The 18,226-nt window shown below is 40.1% G+C and overlaps 5 protein-coding genes across 7 annotated transcripts in view; 1 reads left to right on the forward strand and 4 right to left on the reverse strand.

Annotated features, from left to right (window-relative positions):
- The first annotated feature begins 128 nt into the window (after nucleotides 1–128).
- LOC138211173 (probable UDP-sugar transporter protein SLC35A4) lies at nucleotides 129–1,468 on the forward strand. Its single transcript, XM_069170866.1, has one exon. The coding sequence runs from the start codon at nucleotides 130–132 to the stop codon at nucleotides 1,105–1,107; it is 978 nt and encodes a 325-aa protein (XP_069026967.1). The 5' UTR covers nucleotide 129; the 3' UTR covers nucleotides 1,108–1,468.
- A 12-nt stretch (nucleotides 1,469–1,480) lies between these two features.
- Nucleotides 1,481–8,267, reverse strand: golga6l9 (golgin A6 family like 9). 2 transcript variants are annotated; one of them, XM_069170868.1, is made up of 11 exons: nucleotides 8,111–8,267; nucleotides 7,753–7,881; nucleotides 6,358–6,497; nucleotides 5,794–6,005; nucleotides 5,634–5,699; nucleotides 5,419–5,545; nucleotides 5,208–5,332; nucleotides 4,057–4,176; nucleotides 3,711–3,878; nucleotides 1,713–1,863; nucleotides 1,481–1,613 (listed from the first exon to the last, which is right to left on the reverse strand). In XM_069170868.1, the coding sequence occupies exons 4-11, from the start codon at nucleotides 5,857–5,859 to the stop codon at nucleotides 1,540–1,542; spliced, it is 897 nt and encodes a 298-aa protein (XP_069026969.1). In that variant the 5' UTR covers nucleotides 5,860–6,005; nucleotides 6,358–6,497; nucleotides 7,753–7,881; nucleotides 8,111–8,267; the 3' UTR covers nucleotides 1,481–1,539. The 2 variants fall into 2 exon arrangements, with proteins under 2 accessions (XP_069026969.1, XP_069026968.1); XM_069170867.1 differs by lacking the exons at nucleotides 6,358–6,497; nucleotides 7,753–7,881; nucleotides 8,111–8,267 and having other exon boundaries at nucleotides 5,419–5,515; nucleotides 5,601–5,699; nucleotides 5,794–6,055.
- LOC138211616 (kinesin-like protein KIF17) lies at nucleotides 6,080–9,465 on the reverse strand. Its single transcript, XM_069171584.1, has 10 exons — nucleotides 9,428–9,465; nucleotides 9,228–9,282; nucleotides 9,078–9,145; nucleotides 8,943–8,993; nucleotides 8,673–8,801; nucleotides 8,513–8,587; nucleotides 8,348–8,430; nucleotides 7,753–7,881; nucleotides 6,358–6,497; nucleotides 6,080–6,093 (listed from the first exon to the last, which is right to left on the reverse strand). The coding sequence occupies exons 1-10, from the start codon at nucleotides 9,452–9,454 to the stop codon at nucleotides 6,080–6,082; spliced, it is 771 nt and encodes a 256-aa protein (XP_069027685.1). The 5' UTR covers nucleotides 9,455–9,465.
- Nucleotides 9,466–10,497: 1,032 nt separating this feature from the next.
- cd74a (CD74 molecule, major histocompatibility complex, class II invariant chain a) lies at nucleotides 10,498–15,118 on the reverse strand. Its single transcript, XM_069171078.1, has 9 exons — nucleotides 14,947–15,118; nucleotides 13,646–13,815; nucleotides 12,877–12,980; nucleotides 12,644–12,700; nucleotides 12,467–12,550; nucleotides 12,248–12,326; nucleotides 11,658–11,849; nucleotides 11,501–11,560; nucleotides 10,498–11,368 (listed from the first exon to the last, which is right to left on the reverse strand). The coding sequence occupies exons 1-9, from the start codon at nucleotides 15,033–15,035 to the stop codon at nucleotides 11,361–11,363; spliced, it is 843 nt and encodes a 280-aa protein (XP_069027179.1). The 5' UTR covers nucleotides 15,036–15,118; the 3' UTR covers nucleotides 10,498–11,360.
- Nucleotides 15,119–16,234: 1,116 nt separating this feature from the next.
- ndst1a (N-deacetylase/N-sulfotransferase (heparan glucosaminyl) 1a) overlaps nucleotides 16,235–18,226 on the reverse strand; it is a 43,287-nt gene continuing 41,295 nt past the window's right edge. For both annotated transcript variants that reach the window (XM_069171885.1, XM_069171886.1), the window contains exon 15: nucleotides 16,235–18,159. In XM_069171885.1, coding sequence (XP_069027986.1) covers nucleotides 18,040–18,159 — 120 coding nt within the window. In that variant the 3' untranslated portion in view covers nucleotides 16,235–18,039. The remainder of the gene's footprint in view (nucleotides 18,160–18,226) is intronic.

The raw sequence follows: 18,226 nt of genomic DNA on the forward strand, positions 1-18,226 counted from the left end.
AATGGTAGAGATTTCTAGCTGTTCTTGTTAAAATAGCCTGAAGTGAGAGTTTTTTTGTTTTGTTTTTTGCACTGTGGAGAGTATTCAGATTTGTTAGAAATTTAAATCTTTTATTGTGCGTCGTTGAGGATGATTGTGATTGAAAATGTGAGGCCCAGTTCCCCTGCAAGGATAAAGAGACACTGGGTGAAAAAGACTGAGTGGGTTGTTCTCTTGGGGCTGATGGTCTTCATCTATGGCTCTCATGCACCGCTCATCACTCTAACAAAGGTGGATGGTCACATCCCCTTCAACCCCTCCTCATGTGTTGTATTGATTGAGTTGGCTAAACTCCTCATCTCTCTGGCAACGCTTGTTCTAACGGGGGGTACATCAGCCTTACATGCTCCTCCACGTCTCTTCCTTGTGGCCCCCTACGCAGTCCCTGCCATCCTCTACGCCCTCAACAACAACCTGGTTGTCATCATGCAGGCCTACATGGACCCAAGCTCGTACCAGGTCCTCTCTAATCTTAAAATCGCCTCCACCGCCTTGCTGTACTCCATCTGTCTGGGCAAGAGGCTGCGGCCCACTCAGTGGTTAGCCCTGGGGCTCCTAATGCTCGCAGGGGTGTGCCACAGCTACAGCAGCCTGGATCTGGAGGTGCCTGAGAGGGCTGAAGCTGGCGAAGGTCCCAGGCTTCACATCACAGCTTGGGGGCTTTTCCTCGTGCTGGTCTACTGCTGTGTTTCAGGGCTGGCAGCAGTCTACACAGAGAGCGTGCTGAAGAGCCAGAAGCTGCCCCTCAGCCTGCAGAATCTCTACCTCTACATGTTTGGTGTGGCCATCAACGTGCTGTCCTCCTTCTCTTCTGTAGCAAGTGACAAGAGCTTTCTGGAGGGCTACTCAGGTGTGGTTTGGGCCATCATTGCAGGACAAGCAGCTAACGGACTCCTGATGTCGGTGGTTCTCAAGCATGGCAGCGGCATCACCAGACTCTTCGTCATTTCCTGTTCCATGCTGGTTAATGCTCTAATGTCCTGGGCTATCTTGGGTTTGCAACTCACTCCCTTCTTCCCCCTAACTGTTACTATGATTGGACTGGCAGCTTATCTTTATTACAGATAGTCGAGTCTCCATCAAAGGAAGCGCAATTTAACACCAAAAGATCTCTCCACAGTGTTTCTGCCTTCTGTCTGTCTGCCTTCTTAGTCTCAAAACTGGACTTTATCCTCCAGAATCCATCACGTGTATTTGATTTGTAATCATGTTAAGTGTTAAGTCATGTTAGCTGATACCTAATTTGACCATTTCAATCATATGCAGAAGTTATTATATTGCAGGTAAATAGCTTGAATTGAACATTTCTGAAGAGTGTTGCTATTGTCTTTTGTTTTTTTCCATTTTGCATCACATTCTCTGTCAAGACCTGTGTCAGAGATAAAGTGTTATACAACGTATTGATAACCAATAAACTGTCCAAGACTTATATTTATCCAGCCTTTATTTTTCACGAGTTACATAAAGCACACTGATCCACAAACATATTTGAATCTTGATTTATTGTTGCTGGGATATCAGGTCAGCCATAGGATCACGCCGCACAGCTAGAGTATCCTTTAACTCTCCCAGTGCTGGAAAAATAAAAAAAAAACAGGAATTTTGGATGAGTATAGTTTTCATTTGTGATATTACCTCCCTGTTCTGGTAGAGGCTCGGAAACATGCACTGACCTTTACGGAGTTGTTTGTTGTCGGCCTGCAGCTGCTGGTTCTGGGCAGACAAGTAGACGGCGTCCTGCACGGCTTCCAGCAGCACACTTCTGTACCGGCTCTCTGAAATCCTCCTCTGCTCCTCACTTACCTGACGAAACACTCTGAACACCTGGAGAGCGGTCAAACGGAGGAATGATGCAGGAAGGACGACAGCCAAATGCACTTTATGGAAGAATGTTATCAGGCAGCTAATTCTGAACAAACTGATGCTTATTCGATTAAATGGGTTGTTATGGTTTTTTATGGTGGGTTTTTATTTACCTTGTTGTATCAGATGTAAAAAATAAAAAAAATTCTGGATCTTTTGTTGGATCCGTCCCCCTGATGTTCAGCGTTAATTGGCAAAGTCGTTTTTTTTTGTTTTTTTGTTGCATGGATTTTGTTCTAGATTCCCTCTGGTGGGAAAGACTTAAATAATGCTTTAAAATCTTTCAAACTTAAACTGTGATTCTGGGGCTCCGAATGCAATTAATCAAATATGATCTACCTAAATGCACTCCCACTGAGGACAACTGAATCAGTCAGTAGCATGACCCCAGAGGGGATGTATCATTGCTGCATTAAATCAATCATCACTACACACTAAAATTAGTACCCAGCATTCATTGTATCAAACATTAGAAATGTTTCAGTGTTTACACGAGAGAAGAGAGCATATTTAAGAAATGTCCCAAAAGGTTCTTCAATATATCAATATATACTATATGGGATATTTTTTGAATGGTATTCATACAATACATCATTTTAGGTGGCACCATCTGGGGGTACCCAACAAATTATTTGATTCAGGTTTTAAGAGAACATAAGGGCAGGCCTAAATATGAAACATTAACAAAGTGTTTACAGGCACGTTCTCATTTAGTTTAATCTTACTTGTAATATCTATGTTTTGTCATTTATTGTCTTTCAAGCTCACCATTAAAAAATTCAGCTACTATAATATACTGTATTTTGCACATTTTGTTATTGATACAAATGGTTTTAATGAGGCCGAATCAGAGTAACATTAAAACATTTGAGTGTATTCATGATGAACCCACGCGGTCATGTCCTTTTCTGTGTTCTATAGAAATGTGGGTATTGGGACAGATCTTGTATTATCAACCATTTTATCATACATTTCCAAAATTTTTAAATTGTGGGGTCATTAATACCTTGAGAGTCATTGAGAGTTGTTTAGGTCACATGTGGGACCCACCCAGTTTAGATAGGTGTCACTGGTGGATGACACCTCGGTCAAAATTAAAACATCAACACAGTGGACGGTAATATCAAGTTCACCCAGGAGGATATCAAGGGACATATCGTGACTGTAATATTTGCATAATGTAATATTCGTAATGACATGGCTACAGCTATTCCTATTGGCTGAGGAGCTATGCTTAACTGGGAACAACCACTTTACAAGTGCATGGCACGACACGGAAAATTCAAGTCCTCATGGCAGGACTCATCCGTCCATCTTCACCTGAAGGACAAGGGACACTCATGTAAGGAAAGCAATCTGCATATTTGGTCCTCAGAAGTCTGATGGTTTGAAAGAGGAGTGAAGGAAACCAGCATTGCAAACTGGAAAGACCATCACTGAACATAAGATGTGGTCTAAGACACCACCTATCAGCCACTTGCAATGCAATTCTGAGATCGCTGCCAAGGAAAATAAACAACCATTCACACCAGGACCCTAACGACTCACATGATCGCCAGATGAACCTTAACGATCCACAGGATGGCCGGGTGGGTCCCACGTGTGACCTAGGCGACTGTCAACGACTCATGAGTTGTCATGTGTCAACGACCCCACAAGAAGTTAAAACCATGAACTCCTCTCCAGTCAGTCAGAACTGAAGAAGAGGTGAAACGTCTTCAAATCCAGTTGCCTTTGGATAACTCTTAAGATGAAGGGTGACACGTTATGTGAATCAGTGTTTTCTCACTAACCCAACAAACTCCTACCTGCAGGCTCTCCTCCTTCAGACACTGCAGCTCGGTTTGGTGTCTGTGATATTGATCCTGTAGGTCTCTCTCAGCCTGCTGGGCCTCAGCACGGAGGGCCTCTATCTGCAGCACCAGGACCTGCCTCTCTCTGGTCAGCACCAGCAGCTCTCTCTGAGGGCCTTCTGTCTAACAGAGCAATGGATGAAACCAGAACAAAACACAAGGAAATAACAGAATTAAATTGCAAACGCAGTAGTTTTCACTGCCCCCCATAAATCTAAACTTTGCTTTAATTTGAACTGACTCAGCTAAGATAGATCACAAACAGAATAATGTTAAACAACACTGCATCTCATTATCTCACCGGTAGCTGTTCCTGTGCCAAGTCTCTCTCCATCTTTTCCACCTCCTCCTGAATTAATCTCTCATGATCCTCCTTAAGTTGCCTCCTCCGCTCCTGTGCTTTGTTGAATTCCAACTGAGACTAATCATTAAATTGGCAAAATAAAAGTCTTAATGTGGGCTGAATACATAAATCTTATTTAGAGGTTGAAAAGACGATTAAGTCAACTTTGTGAGTGTGTGTATGAAAAATACTGTCAGAAAATACTCAAAGCCTTTTGCTTCTTGCACACTTTATTATGTTGTCCTACAATCCACAATGCGTGTAAGGACAAAAAAAACATGAAGGAACTCACTGTTGACCTACACATTAAAACTGTGTCTAGGTATCGATCAGGGAAATGGTATGAAACCATTACTAAAGCTTTGAGTGCTCCCAGAAGCACAGTGGCCTCAATATTTGTGAAATGTAAGTTGGGAACAACCTGGACTCTTCTCAGAGTTTGTTCACCTTTTAACTGAGGTTGAAAGGTCTTGATTAGTGAGATAAACAAGAACTCAACAGTCACCCAACAGCAGTGCTTCACAAGTCCCTCTGCAGTGAAAATGATTATTTGGTCTGAAGAGACCAAAATTAAACTGTTTGGGCAAAAAGGCCAGCAGTGTGTCCACTGCTCACCACGTGGCTAATATCATCCCATGATATTAGTAAAGCGTGGTGGTGGTGGGTTCATGCTATGGGAATGCCTCTCAGCTACAGGAACAGGGAGGCTATATTTGCAGCCAAATACAAAGAGGTTCTAGAAATAAAACCTGCTCCAGAGTGGATGCAACCTGAGACTGGGGCAGCTTTCGGTGTGACAATTATCCAAAACGCACAGCAAAGCTTGGAGGTACTTATTCAAGACGTCTAAGTTGTAACTCCTGCCAAAGGGGCTTCTGCAAAGCACTGAATTAAAGATCTGAATACCTATATTAGGGAGATTTTTGATTTTCAATAACTGTTTTTATAAATGTTACTTAGTTTAGACTGCTAGGCAAATATGTCATGTTATCCATCTAATATTATATACAACAGAAAAGTGAGCAAAAAGTGAAGGGGTTTGAATACTTTCTGAATAATCTGTAGATATACAACATATAGAGTTTAAAATGCCAGACAATGTGCGTTACCTGTTGACAGAGCTGAGATTTCTCTGTAACGGTTCCACTCTTCAGTGCCTCCTCTCTGACGGCCTCCTTCAGCTGCTGGATTCTCGTTACCCTCTCCTGGACTTTTTCTACACTCCCTTTACCCTCTGTGAGCATGAAAAACACTCTGACTGGTCACACGATGGCCCAATGCAACAAAATTCCTTTTTTTTTTTAAATCACAGCATATCACCTCTAATGTGTTCTTCCATCTCCTGTCTCAGCTGGTCCTGTAGATATTTCATTGTGTCTGTGTTCTGTCTTTGATTAGTGTGATGATCCCCTGAAAACTGCCGATTGCTACTTGAAGACTTTGATCTCTGACAAAATAGTGTAAAACATGGATATACAATGTTATAATTTTGCTACACTAACCTGTGAAGAAAAGCTTGTAATTCTGGTTGAAACCTTTAATTTGACTTTTATCTTCTCCGACTCTTCTCGTCTCTTCTCCCATGACTGATTCTTCACAATCTGTTGTGGAGATTACAGAATGCATTTTCTGCCATGAAATCCAATCGACTTGGTGTGAAAGCACTATTTAGTGTTGGGCTTCTTGTATCATTACCTGAAGGTTTTTAGTCAGCTCAGCTAGCCTGTAAATGCTGTGACCTTCATTCTCCCCCTGTGACATTATGGTGCTTCTTATATCTGTGATGCTGTCACGAATCTCTCGCTCAGTTTTCTTTGGACTCCAGTGACCAATGGTTGCCTTAGTTACCAAACTTCTCACTTTCTGGGCCAGATCTAAAGCAGAGAGTGTCTCATCATTGAAAAGACCTGCAAAGAGGTATAAAAGAGGATTATTTATCCATTATCTACACCCACTTCATCCTTAACAGGGTCACAGGAGTCTATCCTAGCTGACCTTGGGCAAAGGTGTGGTACACCTCGGACAGGTCACCATTCCATCACGGGGCCAACATAGAAAGACAGAAAACCGTTCACACTTACATTCACAACTATGTCCAACTGAGAGTCACAAATTAACCCAACATGCAAGTATTGTGGGAGGAAAAGAAAGGCCCCAACTGAGATTCAAACCCAGAACCTTTCTACTGCGAGGTAACAGTGCTGACCACTACATCATTGTGCTGCCCATGTCAATGGTCAATTAGGTGTGGCCACTTACCTTGAGGGTTAATGCAGTAGATGAGGACTGTCTTGCTATTTCCTGTTAAGGCCTCATTAAGGAGGAACGGTAGGAGGTTGACGGTAGCTGTGGCTACAGAATTTAGGACTTGGTCCACAGCTCTCACCAGTGGGCTGACTCTGGAAACATATATTCAAATATTAGCAGATCCCAATACAGTTATGATGTTCTATGAAGCTGTGAGACTCAAGGGAGTGGTAACACGTGTCATATGTGACTAAAAATGAAGTTATTCCATGACAGAAGATCTTGCAATGCATTGATCATAACTTTGTTTATGCAGGAGGTAAATGATGTTGTCCTCATGTTGAATTGACTTAATTATCAGGCCCTTCTGACTGCAGACATTTTGACTTGTCATTGCCAGAAAAGTACAGCTTATGGGGTGAAGCCTGAGAGTTATTTCAGGCAGTCACTTTGGTCTACTACTGCATTCACATGAAATACCCTGCTCAATACAACACATGACCAACCTGCAACATATAGTATACAGACTTTTAATCATGCCTGCACACATCGCTCATTCAAAAGCTATACTGTTGCTTTCTGCCACAGTTGCTGTAGCTACTGACAGTATTTCGAAAGGCCCTAGCATCCAACTGTAGGCTCTGAGTGTAGCTTTACTTATTAGGAGAAGTTAATATTATCGCTCCACGTTCCCAGCAGAATTGGACATGATGTTTCCTTGTGGGAGAAGAGAAAATCCAAGCCCAGACACCAAACACTAATGCTGTACATATGCTATATTTAGACAATAATCTATTCCCTGTGAGGTTGGCTGACTGAAAGAACATTATTGGCATACTGTATTATTGGTCCATAGCGTTTGCATGGACAACACTTGACTGATGTGTATCCTGTTCTAACATCTCTCACTCTCTAGTTAATCACTCAACTACAACAATCCATGAAACAATGCAATTGTAAATGTTCAGTAAATTAATTTTGTTCAAAAATACAACTTATTAAAAATTTCCCTCTGAGGGATTAATAAAGTATCTATCTATCTATCTATCTATCTATCTATCTATCTATCTATCTATCTATCTATCTATCTATCTATCTATCTATCTATCTATCTATCAAACTCTTAAAAGATGTGCCTCATTACAAAGTGGTACCTTGTACACTTTTAACAAAGCCCTGCTGTGCTATAAGTACTGAACATACTAAATTTGAAAATGTCCTCAGTGCACAGGACAGAGCAAAACAAATGAATTTGGTAGCAATCATTTCTCCAGATGAGGTAACGTGATTGTTGGGTGGCCACAATCATAGTGCTTGATCAGTGACGAGAACATTGGTAGGTTATATCACTTTTAGTTCCTCTGGTCGATATACTGTAATAGACAGTTCGCTGGCTATGTCACTGACCCCCTGAGGTCAGTCCTGCTGGCTCCACCTGCCAAGCTGAACAGCTGCAGTCTGCTGCGGCACACGACTGACTCTACCTCCTGTGGATGAAGTTCCCACTCGACAGCCACTGAGAACAGGGAACTACATCTGAGGGAAACACAAACACAATGACCACCTAACAAGTTCATTCATTCAGAAATGACACCGTGCAGAACAACCTGATCATAAAACACACTGTTCTCTGACAACATAATCACTCAGATGACGGTAATACACTCTCCTTCATTGTGATTAACCATTGGAATGAATCCATTTAAAGTAATTCTGTTTAAATGGATTAAATGGAGTTGTTTTGACCTGTGCTTTATTTGCTTACCGACTGGAAATGGGGCCTGTACTGGTCCTCAGTGTCTCCCTGCATGTTTCATACAGAGCAAAGGCCTCTTCTGCTGAACACACACACACTTCACATAGACCTCCTACAAGACTGAGAAAAAAAATGAAGACACATCATTTTGTTTACATTTCATTCTCTTAAATATACACAAGGTGTAACTTTTGAGGAAATAATCAATTAAAGTTTTTGTTTTTTTTAAATTATAACATAGTCTACCCTCCAAGGACTGGATGTGTTACAACCTGTGGAGTCTGTTTGTTGAGGCTCAGGTGATCCACTGCACTGCCATCTGGATAAAACTGGCATTGAAAAGCATTAGTAGTTATCCTGTATATTGTGTCTAATTTGCTTTGTGGTTTGCCATTGCATAAAAGGACAAACCTGAAGAAATGAGGCAGAGATGAATAATTCCTCTTTTACTTGTGACTTTATACAACTGAACAGATTTTCCAGGACCTAAAACAGAATCAGGAATTAGTTTAATAATACAAAAAAAAATTAAATCTGGCACTCTTAGGTGTAGTTTGGTCTCAGGCTCCACCTGTTTAATGATACCGTAGTCAGTCAGAGCTCTGGTTGTCTCTGTGGAGGCTCCGCATATCAGCAATGCCCCATTAAAGCCACTGGATAGAGACTCGGTGAGAGGCTGCAAGAGTTCAGGGTGGAAACTCTGCAGATGTACATTCAGACTTTTAGTTTCCAGACATCACAGTATTTGTGAATAGATGTATAGAGGCTTTAGAAAGTGGAGTATAGCTCAAACTGAAAAGTTGCTGTGCTTAAAATTAGAGGTCAGAAAGCTCTTTTGTACCTCGATGTTGTCAACAGTCACAGCTTGGTCAAATGAGAAGGAATTTGCAACCTGATAGAGAAAAAAAACACATGTAATAAGTAAAAGCTTCTAGAAAGTAAATTAATAAATGTTGTCTGAAGCAGTGAGTTTTACCTCATCCATTGCTGATTTGTAGTCGACGCTGCATCCTTTCTCTCCGATAACGACACAGTCTCTGCCCTCTGTGCATTAAGAAAAACAAGATTTGAAGACAATTCCCCAGTGATAGCACAGCAAATGTACAGATGTTTGTCCTTGTTTTACCAGGGACTGTTGTTAGTACAACTCCCACTCTGACTGATTCAGCTGCCTCACATATCTGTCAAACACAGACATCAGTAAGAGAGATGATCACAGACTCAAATAAAATCAGTCTTCACTCCCTTAAACTACATTATTCATAGTATACACTATCACTGGTGTAAAAATCTATATATACTGCAGTATGGAGTAGATATACTTACAAGTGCGTTCATGTCCACAGTGGCCATCCTGTGCGTATGTCTGACACAGCCACTGGTTCACCCAGATTTCATTACAGCGGGCTGAATTATTAATCAGCCAGAACCTACTTTCACTGCTCTCAGTGATCAGGGTCCAGTTACCAAGGCTGACAGAGAGGTCACATCTCGGGTTAACAATGAGCAGAAATCATGTTGATATAATTCCCAATCACCTTTGTTTCATTTTATGTAACAGAAAAAAAGAAAGATGATTTGGAGAATGAGTCATGGTGACCTAGATTTTGGTGACATACAAAAATTGTGACAGTATGATTAGAAACTGATAAATTTTTTATTTTATTACCTACAGGGGTACCACTTTCTGATAAGGCACCCTTCAAGAGGAGAATATAATTTTCTCCTGATGAATGAATTGCAATTATAGGCTATCAATGTTTTAATGGTTAAAACCTTTATAATGCTTTACAGATCAGTTCAGAGTTCCAGGTTGGGAAAATTCCTTTGCTTTATATTGATTAACAGTGCAGTTATGGATATCCACAATCCATTGATAACTTGTTAATAAATTCATTATTACTGCCTATGGAAAGGTAAGGTGTCATTCAGTACAATCAATCAAAGGAATTCTCAAACCCAGATCCAAAATTTGTTCTTATTAACAATTTAGAACAGATTTAGTTTTTGTAAATAATTTACCAACCAATAATTAACCCTGTTGCAAACATCTACAAAAATGAATCGGGTTGATATGTTGTTTTATTCCACTGCTTACCAAGACTGTGTCTGCCTCTCTTAAGACGTATCGGCAAGGAGAGAATGAGGGTTCAAGGTCTGCACAATGATTCAGTCAACAAACTATGGAGACTGCGACAGCACATTTAAGGTTCTTAAACAGAAAAGGTCTTGAAAATAAAACGAAATGATTTAAGTGCACTTCACTGAAAAGTGAAACTGAAAACTAGAGATAGATGCCACAAAATCGAGGACTAAGTGTGCTGTGTCACTGCATCCAATCAAAAGCTTTACCAATTAATTAATCTCTACAGAAGGTGACATGCCAATGCAAACAGTGTTGTTAGACAAACTTTATTGAGCCTTCTTAACACAAACACCTTCAAAGAAGAACCCTTTTTTCACATTCACATTCTTTAAAGGGTAGGTTCACCCAAATAATAATAATAAAAAAAAAAACTAAACTCACTCCACTCTCATGCTGATAGATTCGATTTTATTTAGCTCAATGCTCATCTGTGGCACTCACCGCATTGAAAAAATACCAAAAAATGAAACAGCAACATCCTTTTCAAGAACGTGTCCCTCTTCCTCTGAATAATCAACAGGCGTCACTGAGAATAGTTTTACTGGAGCTACTTTCTACGTAAGTAATAGTACCCAATGAAAACCGTCCTCTCTGAGGTTTGTGTATTATCAGCGTAAAAGGGGCACACTGTTTCTGAAAAGATTTTTAAATGTCATTTTTCAATGCTGTATGCACCATCAACAAATTGCCATTTCCATCCACCGTGTTGGAGAGGTGGCATACATCACAACTGCAAGTGAAACTGGAACCACCTCCATTTTTTGTCATTCAGTTAAACCAACCCTTTAAGCATTCTTTGGAAACACATTAAACGTTCACAAACTTTAATGCACTTAATGTAGATTATATGAACACACCCGAAAATAAATTTGTTATTAAGAAAGAAATTAAAAACAATAAATGCACTCGGGTGTAACAGGCCTATAATGATTTGATTGCAAGCAGCCAGCAAAATGGTTAGAATTAGAGGATTACATGGAGGAAAAGTTCATCAGGATTTAAAACCAATGCAATACGCAGGTCAGCATCAACTTTAAAATAACCAATTTGTCATGTCTGCAGAGATTGCTTGATGAAAAGAAACACCTTGCTTCGCGCTTTGCTTCATTTCATTCACTGATCTGCGAAAAGGGGAAACACAACAAGTGATGATGTGGTGCAGCCAAAAATACTTCCAAATAAACAGTCTTATATTCGTAAAGTGATTGGAGATCGAGCAGTAATCCAATAAAAACCTGATCTGAGGCACTCACCATCAAAGCCGAGGGTCTTCTGCATGATTCTGGGTGGGATCATGCGATGGGGAAAAGAGCCTGAAATGAACAGAAAATAAAATGGGGCAATTCAGGGAGTCATCATTCATTACAGTTTCACATAAAAGATACAGTCCTTTTTTTTAATGTTCTCTACCTCTCTGACAGTCGGGGCGGCCCCGCATGGTGGTGCCATCGATGACAGTGCCCTCCTCATCCACACACCAGCAGTAGCCGGTGGCGTGCCAGCACTGCATGGGCTGGTAGCGGCCCTGCTCATCACACTGAGGCTTGTACGCACCAATCTTACCGCCTGTCTCCGTCTGGCATTTGGTCTTGATGGTAGAAGCTGTCCGATGGGAAGAGTTGAGAACATTGGGACATTGAAGATAAACACCACTTTTATATCTGTCTGTTTAATCTGAAGCTACACATCCAGCAGCTGGTTATATAGCAACATAGCACAAAAACTGAAAACAGGGCAAAGCACTGCAAAAGGTCATTTTTCAAAAACATTTGACATCTTACTTTTAAGTCTAAACAAAAAAACAAAACAAAACAAACAAAAAATCGACATTTTATCCCTGCTCAGAGTCTCTGTGTTACATTAATATTCTATTAGAAATATATTACTGTACAGCCAGAGGTCTTAAATGACATACTACTGGCTACTGTTAATGCTTGGAAAATGTGAATGTAATGTCATAGCACAAATCTGGGTGAACTAAATACAAAATTTGCAGTAACCTGGCTGAGAGGTGGGGGGCACAGGCTTCTGCTGGGCCATCTGGAAGATCAGCCAGAAACGCATCCAGGACTCAAAGCTCTGCAGAGAACAAAATAGTAAATAAACATAAACAGGGTCATTTAATTTAATAGATTTCTGTTTTTGCTCTGTTAGTATCCATATGAGTGTGTGTGTGTGTGTGTGTGTGTGTGTGTGTGTGTGTGTGTGTGAGGCTTCACCTTCCACTCGCTTTCATTGATCTGCTGCTTCAGGCTCTGCAGGTTGGCCAGGAAGGTCTCATTGAAGAGCGGCAGCTTGGAGTCCTGCAGAAAACATGTCAAGAGCTCAGGGAAGACAGCGTCTAAAGACAAGACATTAGCAATGTGAGGACACACAATATACGGAGTGCAACATACCTGCATGAGGTCCATCAGCTGTTTCTCCACACTGACAACTGCGGTTTTCTGCAGTTTCTGTAGGGCAGGAACAGAGAAGTCAAATAATTCAGAGTATATTTTTATGTTGAAACTTTTAGTACAAGTTTCAGATTCAAGCATTTGCTATTCATTTTAAGTCTTACATAAAGTCTGTGGCTGCCAACTGGACTCAAATTAAAGTTTTTTTTTCCAGGAACTAAGCATTAACTTACTGTTAGGGGTGTCTTGGTTTTCACAGAGTCCTGATCCGAAGTGAAGTCCGTCAGCAGAGGCATGCTGTTCATAGGCATGGCCATCCTGAACGGGGCCTTTGGAGCTGAGAAAGAAAACATAAAGAAAAGAAAAGAAAAAAAAATTATATTTCACAGAAACAAATTGAAGAGTTAAAAATGGGTCAAAACTAAGTAAAATTTAAAAAAAAAAGATAAATGAATCAATAAATAAATACATAAACAACATGGATTGAACTGAAGAGAAGAGTAAAACTGAATAAAATGCTGTCTACCCTCCTACAAAACTTGACTGATCTGGACATGGTGTTTTTATCGGCTGCTTTATGTGTTGTTGTGTCTGTGTGTAATTATAGTGTTTGGATTTGGTGTCAGAAAGGTGATTCCTAACGACAGGCTAGCTGTGCAAAACTTTTTTCATTATTGGTATTGAGCTTTAAAACTGAACATCCTCTTTTGTGAAGCAGATTTCTCAATGTCAGCCATTGAAACAAAACTTGTAGAGATGATGTAGGAACTATTATGGTAACGAACCAAAATATCACGTGGCTCATTTCTCATCCTCATGAGTCACCACAACACTTTCATTTCTCTCTCCAACTTCCTTAAAGCAGAATTTCAAATCCCTCTCCACCTCTTCAGTCCTCTCCCTCTTCTTCCTCCTGTCTGATGAAGACTATTGCTGACACTGACACATCCCTGTTTGACCACGCCTCTGTCTGGTCATTAAGATTTTGACACCCCCTTTTACCCTGGGCGGAGCGGGTCAGCTGCTTGGTCATCTTTTCTGAGTTCCTCTGAAGAGTGTGGATCTGCTGCTTCTGGTCAAACACCATGAAGGCAGTGAAGACCTGGCTGGCCAGCAGCAGACATGCCAAGGTCGTCAGGCCTGCAATCTTAAAGGCACGACTGTTGGAGCCCCTGCGAGAGAAACAGAAAAATATGTTGTCACTTGAGGAAGCTAAAACAGCAGGAGAGGGCATAACGAGTGTGCATGTGGTAGTAGGAGGGGAAAGCATGACATAACAAACTGAGAGAAACTGAAAGTAGGATTTTAACTTTTAGAAAAGATTCAACCGGTTGAGGCAGATGGCGGCTCTGAGATTTTTCTCCCAGATGCTCATGTTGAATTGTTGAAATGTTGGGTTCTCTTGTATAATGCTGTAAAGTTCTGTTGTAAGGACTTTACTATGTAAAGTGCCCGAAAATAACTTTGTGCTGTACTTTGGCTCTATACAAATTGAATTGAAATGAAGTGAAATTAAATTAATTGAAATTAATTGAAATTAATTGAACTGAATTGGATTGTGCTGTCTGCAAAATTATTTTTTTTTACAAAGATATTACCAAAAAGCCAGAGACTAAATCAAATATTCTTATAAGTTAACCAATAGGTGTGAGCATCACTAGTTACTAGGCAGCTGCCTTCTGCTGCTATAAGGAAGTAGCCTACATAACGAGCAGAGATATCGTTCCTATTTAGCACATTCAAACAAGTATGAAAAAAAAAAAAATTCTCTCATAAAACGGTGCAAAAGTGCATCCACTATTGATAAGATTCACGCTCATAAATCTTGCACAACGTTGCTCTCTATTTTTTAATTTCGAACCAATACCGATGACAGCGTCATCAGTTACTAGGCAGATGCTTTTTGTGGGATCCCTTGATTACAGTTTGATGAACAGCAAAATAGGTAGGATAAGTAGTAGCTATTGGTAAATGTGTTTTAAACATCTAAAGTAACGCAAAATATATTACATATTCATATTCATTACAGATAATAAATTAACTACATTATAATGTGTCGTGAACTAAGCTGAAAAAGTGAAACTGGAAACCTGAAACAAACAATTCCATATAAAAGGGATAGACGTTCATTATCGCAACATGAAGGGGAGGAAAACGTGTTACTGTTGATTGTTACTAACGTCAGGTAGAAAACTTCAATTTAAAGATTGAATTCAGCAAAATAGATGTATTTATATTGCATCAGAAAAACAGCTGTTGTTTAGAATTAATGAAAAAGTGTGTATGGTAAAGGTTCCTCTCACCCTCTTGGTCTTCCAGGGAGAACAAGGTCTTCTTCACTACCTGCCAGGCTGCCTGCGGCCAGGGGTGCATGTTCTTGAGGGTTGTCCATCGCTCTTGGAAGTTCCTCTCAGCTTTTTCAAAAGCAACAAACTGAAGAAAGTCTGACAGATGAAGCACATAAGTTATCTTGAAAATGAGGAAGGAGCACGGAACAGGTTCCAGTGAAATTCAGTCGGTTAAAAATGCTTGTGGGATGGATCAGCGCAGCCAGCTCTGATTGGTCAAATTTCACATCATCACTTGTTAACAGAGGCAGACAACAGTGAAGTGACTGTATTCACTGCCTGTATTTTACTGATTTATTGTATTGTAATGTTTTTTTCTGTTATTTCTGCTCACTCTAAGACGACGACATGGTTTATGCAGTTAATTTGTAGAGGTAGGCTACATTGAATATCATAATGATCATATTAGTAGATAAAAGAAAAGTATTTTTATGAACTCTAGTACCAACAACAATACAGTAACATTAGATTTATTAATACTAAAATGCCCTTCTGAAATATTTGTTAAATGTTAGTGCTGACCACAATAACTTGTGAATTGTGAAAAGTACATTCATGTTTAGGCCTATTATAATTCATAAAAGCAGCAATTCATCTTTAATAATGTTGACCCTTGTTTACTTTCTGGAACAACAAAGAAAGCTTCTCAGTTAACTTTTCCGTGTTTTCCACAACAAGGAATTACAATGAATGAGCATGAACAACATGGAAATACAGTGAAGGAAATAATTATTTGATCCCTTGCCGATTTTATAATTTTGCCCACTGACAAAGAAATGAACAGTCTATAATCACATCATATAAAAAATTATAAATTGAAATTGAGCTGCAAATTGATATTTTTGATATTTTGTCTCTGTTAAAATAAACCTACCATTACAATTATAGACCATTCATTTCTTTGTCAGTGGGCAAACTTACAAAATCGACAAAGGATCAAATAATTATTTCCTTCACTACTTTGGATTTGGATTTTAAAAAGTTTCAAGTTCATTTTGTTTTTGAAAAATGAGGCTTATGCTTCATTCTGAGGGATTTGTTTGCTTCCCACGAGTTGAAACCAAAAGACAAAGAGTCCGGTTTTTGCCCTTCAATCTGGATGACAAGGAACTGGCATGTTTCCTGAAATCTCTGCACAAAAGTAGTCACAATCACTTTGAATCGCACCTGAAATATAAATTGGTTTGTAATTATCAATCAGAGGCAGACACTTAGATGAGAAAGGACGGAAAAAATATCCAGCTACTGAAAAATACAGTGGTGTTTTATTTGCAAATTAAAAAGCACCGACAATATTAGTTACATTGTAAAAATTATTGACAACAATTACAAATCTTTATCATACAGTCCAGGAGATTAGTACCATCGTTGCTGTTATGCGTTATCACTTAATACTTTATATGGAGAGACTCAGTACTTTTGTACAATAGTTGGCAGTGAGAGGACATGAGCGGAAATAATCGTAGCGACACACCTCCGCACAATGAAAAAAATCCAAACTCCCCTCAGAACAGCACTGACAGTTCACACTATGAGAATGGGCTGATGGAGAGTGTAAACCCAAACACATTCAATAATTTAGGTCTACCGCGGGCCTCGCATTATGTACATTACAAAGTCAGGAAATAATGGACCAACATGTGCATTGTTATTACGTCAGAACATTGTACAAAACTATTGCAATAAGAGCAGCTTTTTGTTATCTATGCTTGACATCTAGTTGCAGTGGTAATACCTCGACCGACAACCAAACGTCTGTGTGGTCTCACTGGGCGTACTAGTACTCTGCCTGGTGACTTTACACGTTTTTCACCCAGACGCAGTTTTTATTACCCCCCCCTCCCCCTTGAACTTAAAACTCCTCCACTAAATGAAATGAAATAAAATAAGACAAAATACACAGTTTTGATTAAAAAAACAAAACAAATGCGGAAAACAGTTTTTCAAAATGCACAATCTTGTTCTGTACACTATCTGAATCTATCGGACCCGGGTGCTAAGTTAACATACAGTAGCTAGCTTATGATTTTTCTTCACAGATTGAAGTAGGAGACGTTTTGTTAGTGTGCTTTACAGTAACCTGTATGTTCAGAACTGATGTTCACTCGAGTAAAACTTTGTGCTTTCAACTTCTATCCTACTGTTCCTGCTGTAGCCAATTTAAAAGTCATGAAACTGACTAAAGAGCAGCAGAGCCGAAAAACGGTATAAATAACTGTACTGTACATCCGGCATGAAGAAAACAACAGAGCTAAGATGTTTAGTTGTGGTACATTCTACAATAATGCATTGCCGTCAGCATTACAAAAAAGTTAAAATAAAATCAGAGTAAAGAAAAAAAAAAAAAAAAAAAAGAACCCCTCAAAAGTCCATGTGGTAATAATTGACTGAAGATTCTGTCCTGGCACTTGTAAATGCAATAACTAGATTCTAACAAGGCCTATCAAGTAAGGCTACAACATGCAGCCCGAGTCAAGTCTCCAGACGTCCCATTCTCCGCTCATACGAACACATCAAAGGCATCTGCAACCAATGTCTCTGCCTCTGTTAAGTCGATACTATGTTGCCTGTTTTTAATGTGCTCTGAACACCACGACTCCTCGCTGGACACACGGGTTATAGGGTTTACGTCTCTGTCACCCGTTTTCCAGAAGTGAAACTGAGGACCACTCAAGCGTCAGACTTTGTTTTTTTTCTCTCTTTGAAGAAGTTCACGTGATGAAAAGACAGTTTGATTGAGGAGAAAAGGGCTGTGATTATCAAACACTGCAAGTCCCTTATGTGCGTCACTGAGTCTTCCCTGTTCCTTCTCCAGGACTCACCATTAGGGCTTCCATGTTCCTGGTTTGTCCACTGTTGCCCTATTTGAGAAGATCACATTTCATTTTTCAGTTCTAGTTGGGTATCCCATCCTCAAACCTCGAAATATTCCAGGTTCAGTCAAAACTATTTGGGATCTTCAACATGTCAGGCCACTTGGCCAGCGAGCCCCGGCAGGGTGGAGCAGTGGTTTAGTGTATGGAGCTGTGGTCTTCCCCTGCGGTGCTGCTACCTGGTGTGGACTAGCTCTTCTCGGAGCCAGCTGGGCAGCGGCTGACCCATCCTGTAGAGCAGCTTCGAAAGCTCAATGTTGTGATCCCGATAGTACTCCCTGAGAAATCCCTGGGACTGGACGAGGCAAAGAGGTCAGATGAAATTTGATGCAAAAACACTAATCTAAAGCAGTGAAATGAAG

Source organism: Embiotoca jacksoni, unplaced genomic scaffold (assembly GCF_022577435.1).
Source record: "Embiotoca jacksoni isolate LCO1_2020_lvr unplaced genomic scaffold, fEmbJac1.0.p SCAF_5, whole genome shotgun sequence".
Lineage (NCBI taxonomy): Eukaryota > Metazoa > Chordata > Actinopteri > Embiotocidae > Embiotoca > Embiotoca jacksoni.

Coding starts and splice junctions, on each gene's coding strand:
- golga6l9 (XM_069170867.1), bottom strand. CDS start 5,859: ATGTCACAGGGGGAGAATGAAGGTCACAGCATTTACAGGCTAGCTGAG. Junction 4,177..5,207: donor AATCTCAGCTCTGTCAACAG/GTAACGCACATT, acceptor TTTAATGATTAG/TCTCAGTTGGAATTCAACAA. Junction 1,864..3,710: donor TGAAGGAGGAGAGCCTGCAG/GTAGGAGTTTGT, acceptor ACCGCTCTCCAG/GTGTTCAGAGTGTTTCGTCA.
- cd74a (XM_069171078.1), bottom strand. CDS start 15,035: ATGGACAACCCTCAAGAACATGCACCCCTGGCCGCAGGCAGCCTGGCA. Junction 12,981..13,645: donor GCTGACCCGCTCCGCCCAGG/GTAAAAGGGGGT, acceptor TTTCTTTCTCAG/CTCCAAAGGCCCCGTTCAGG. Junction 12,551..12,643: donor AGCTGATGGACCTCATGCAG/GTATGTTGCACT, acceptor TGTTTTCTGCAG/GACTCCAAGCTGCCGCTCTT.
- LOC138211616 (XM_069171584.1), bottom strand. CDS start 9,454: ATGGCCACTGTGGACATGAACGCACTT. Junction 8,431..8,512: donor TCTCTGCCTCATTTCTTCAG/GTTTGTCCTTTT, acceptor TTTCAATGCCAG/TTTTATCCAGATGGCAGTGC. Junction 7,882..8,347: donor ACACATCCAGTCCTTGGAGG/GTAGACTATGTT, acceptor TGTTTCCCTCAG/ATGTAGTTCCCTGTTCTCAG.
- LOC138211173 (XM_069170866.1), top strand. CDS start 130: ATGATTGTGATTGAAAATGTGAGGCCCAGTTCCCCTGCAAGGATAAAG.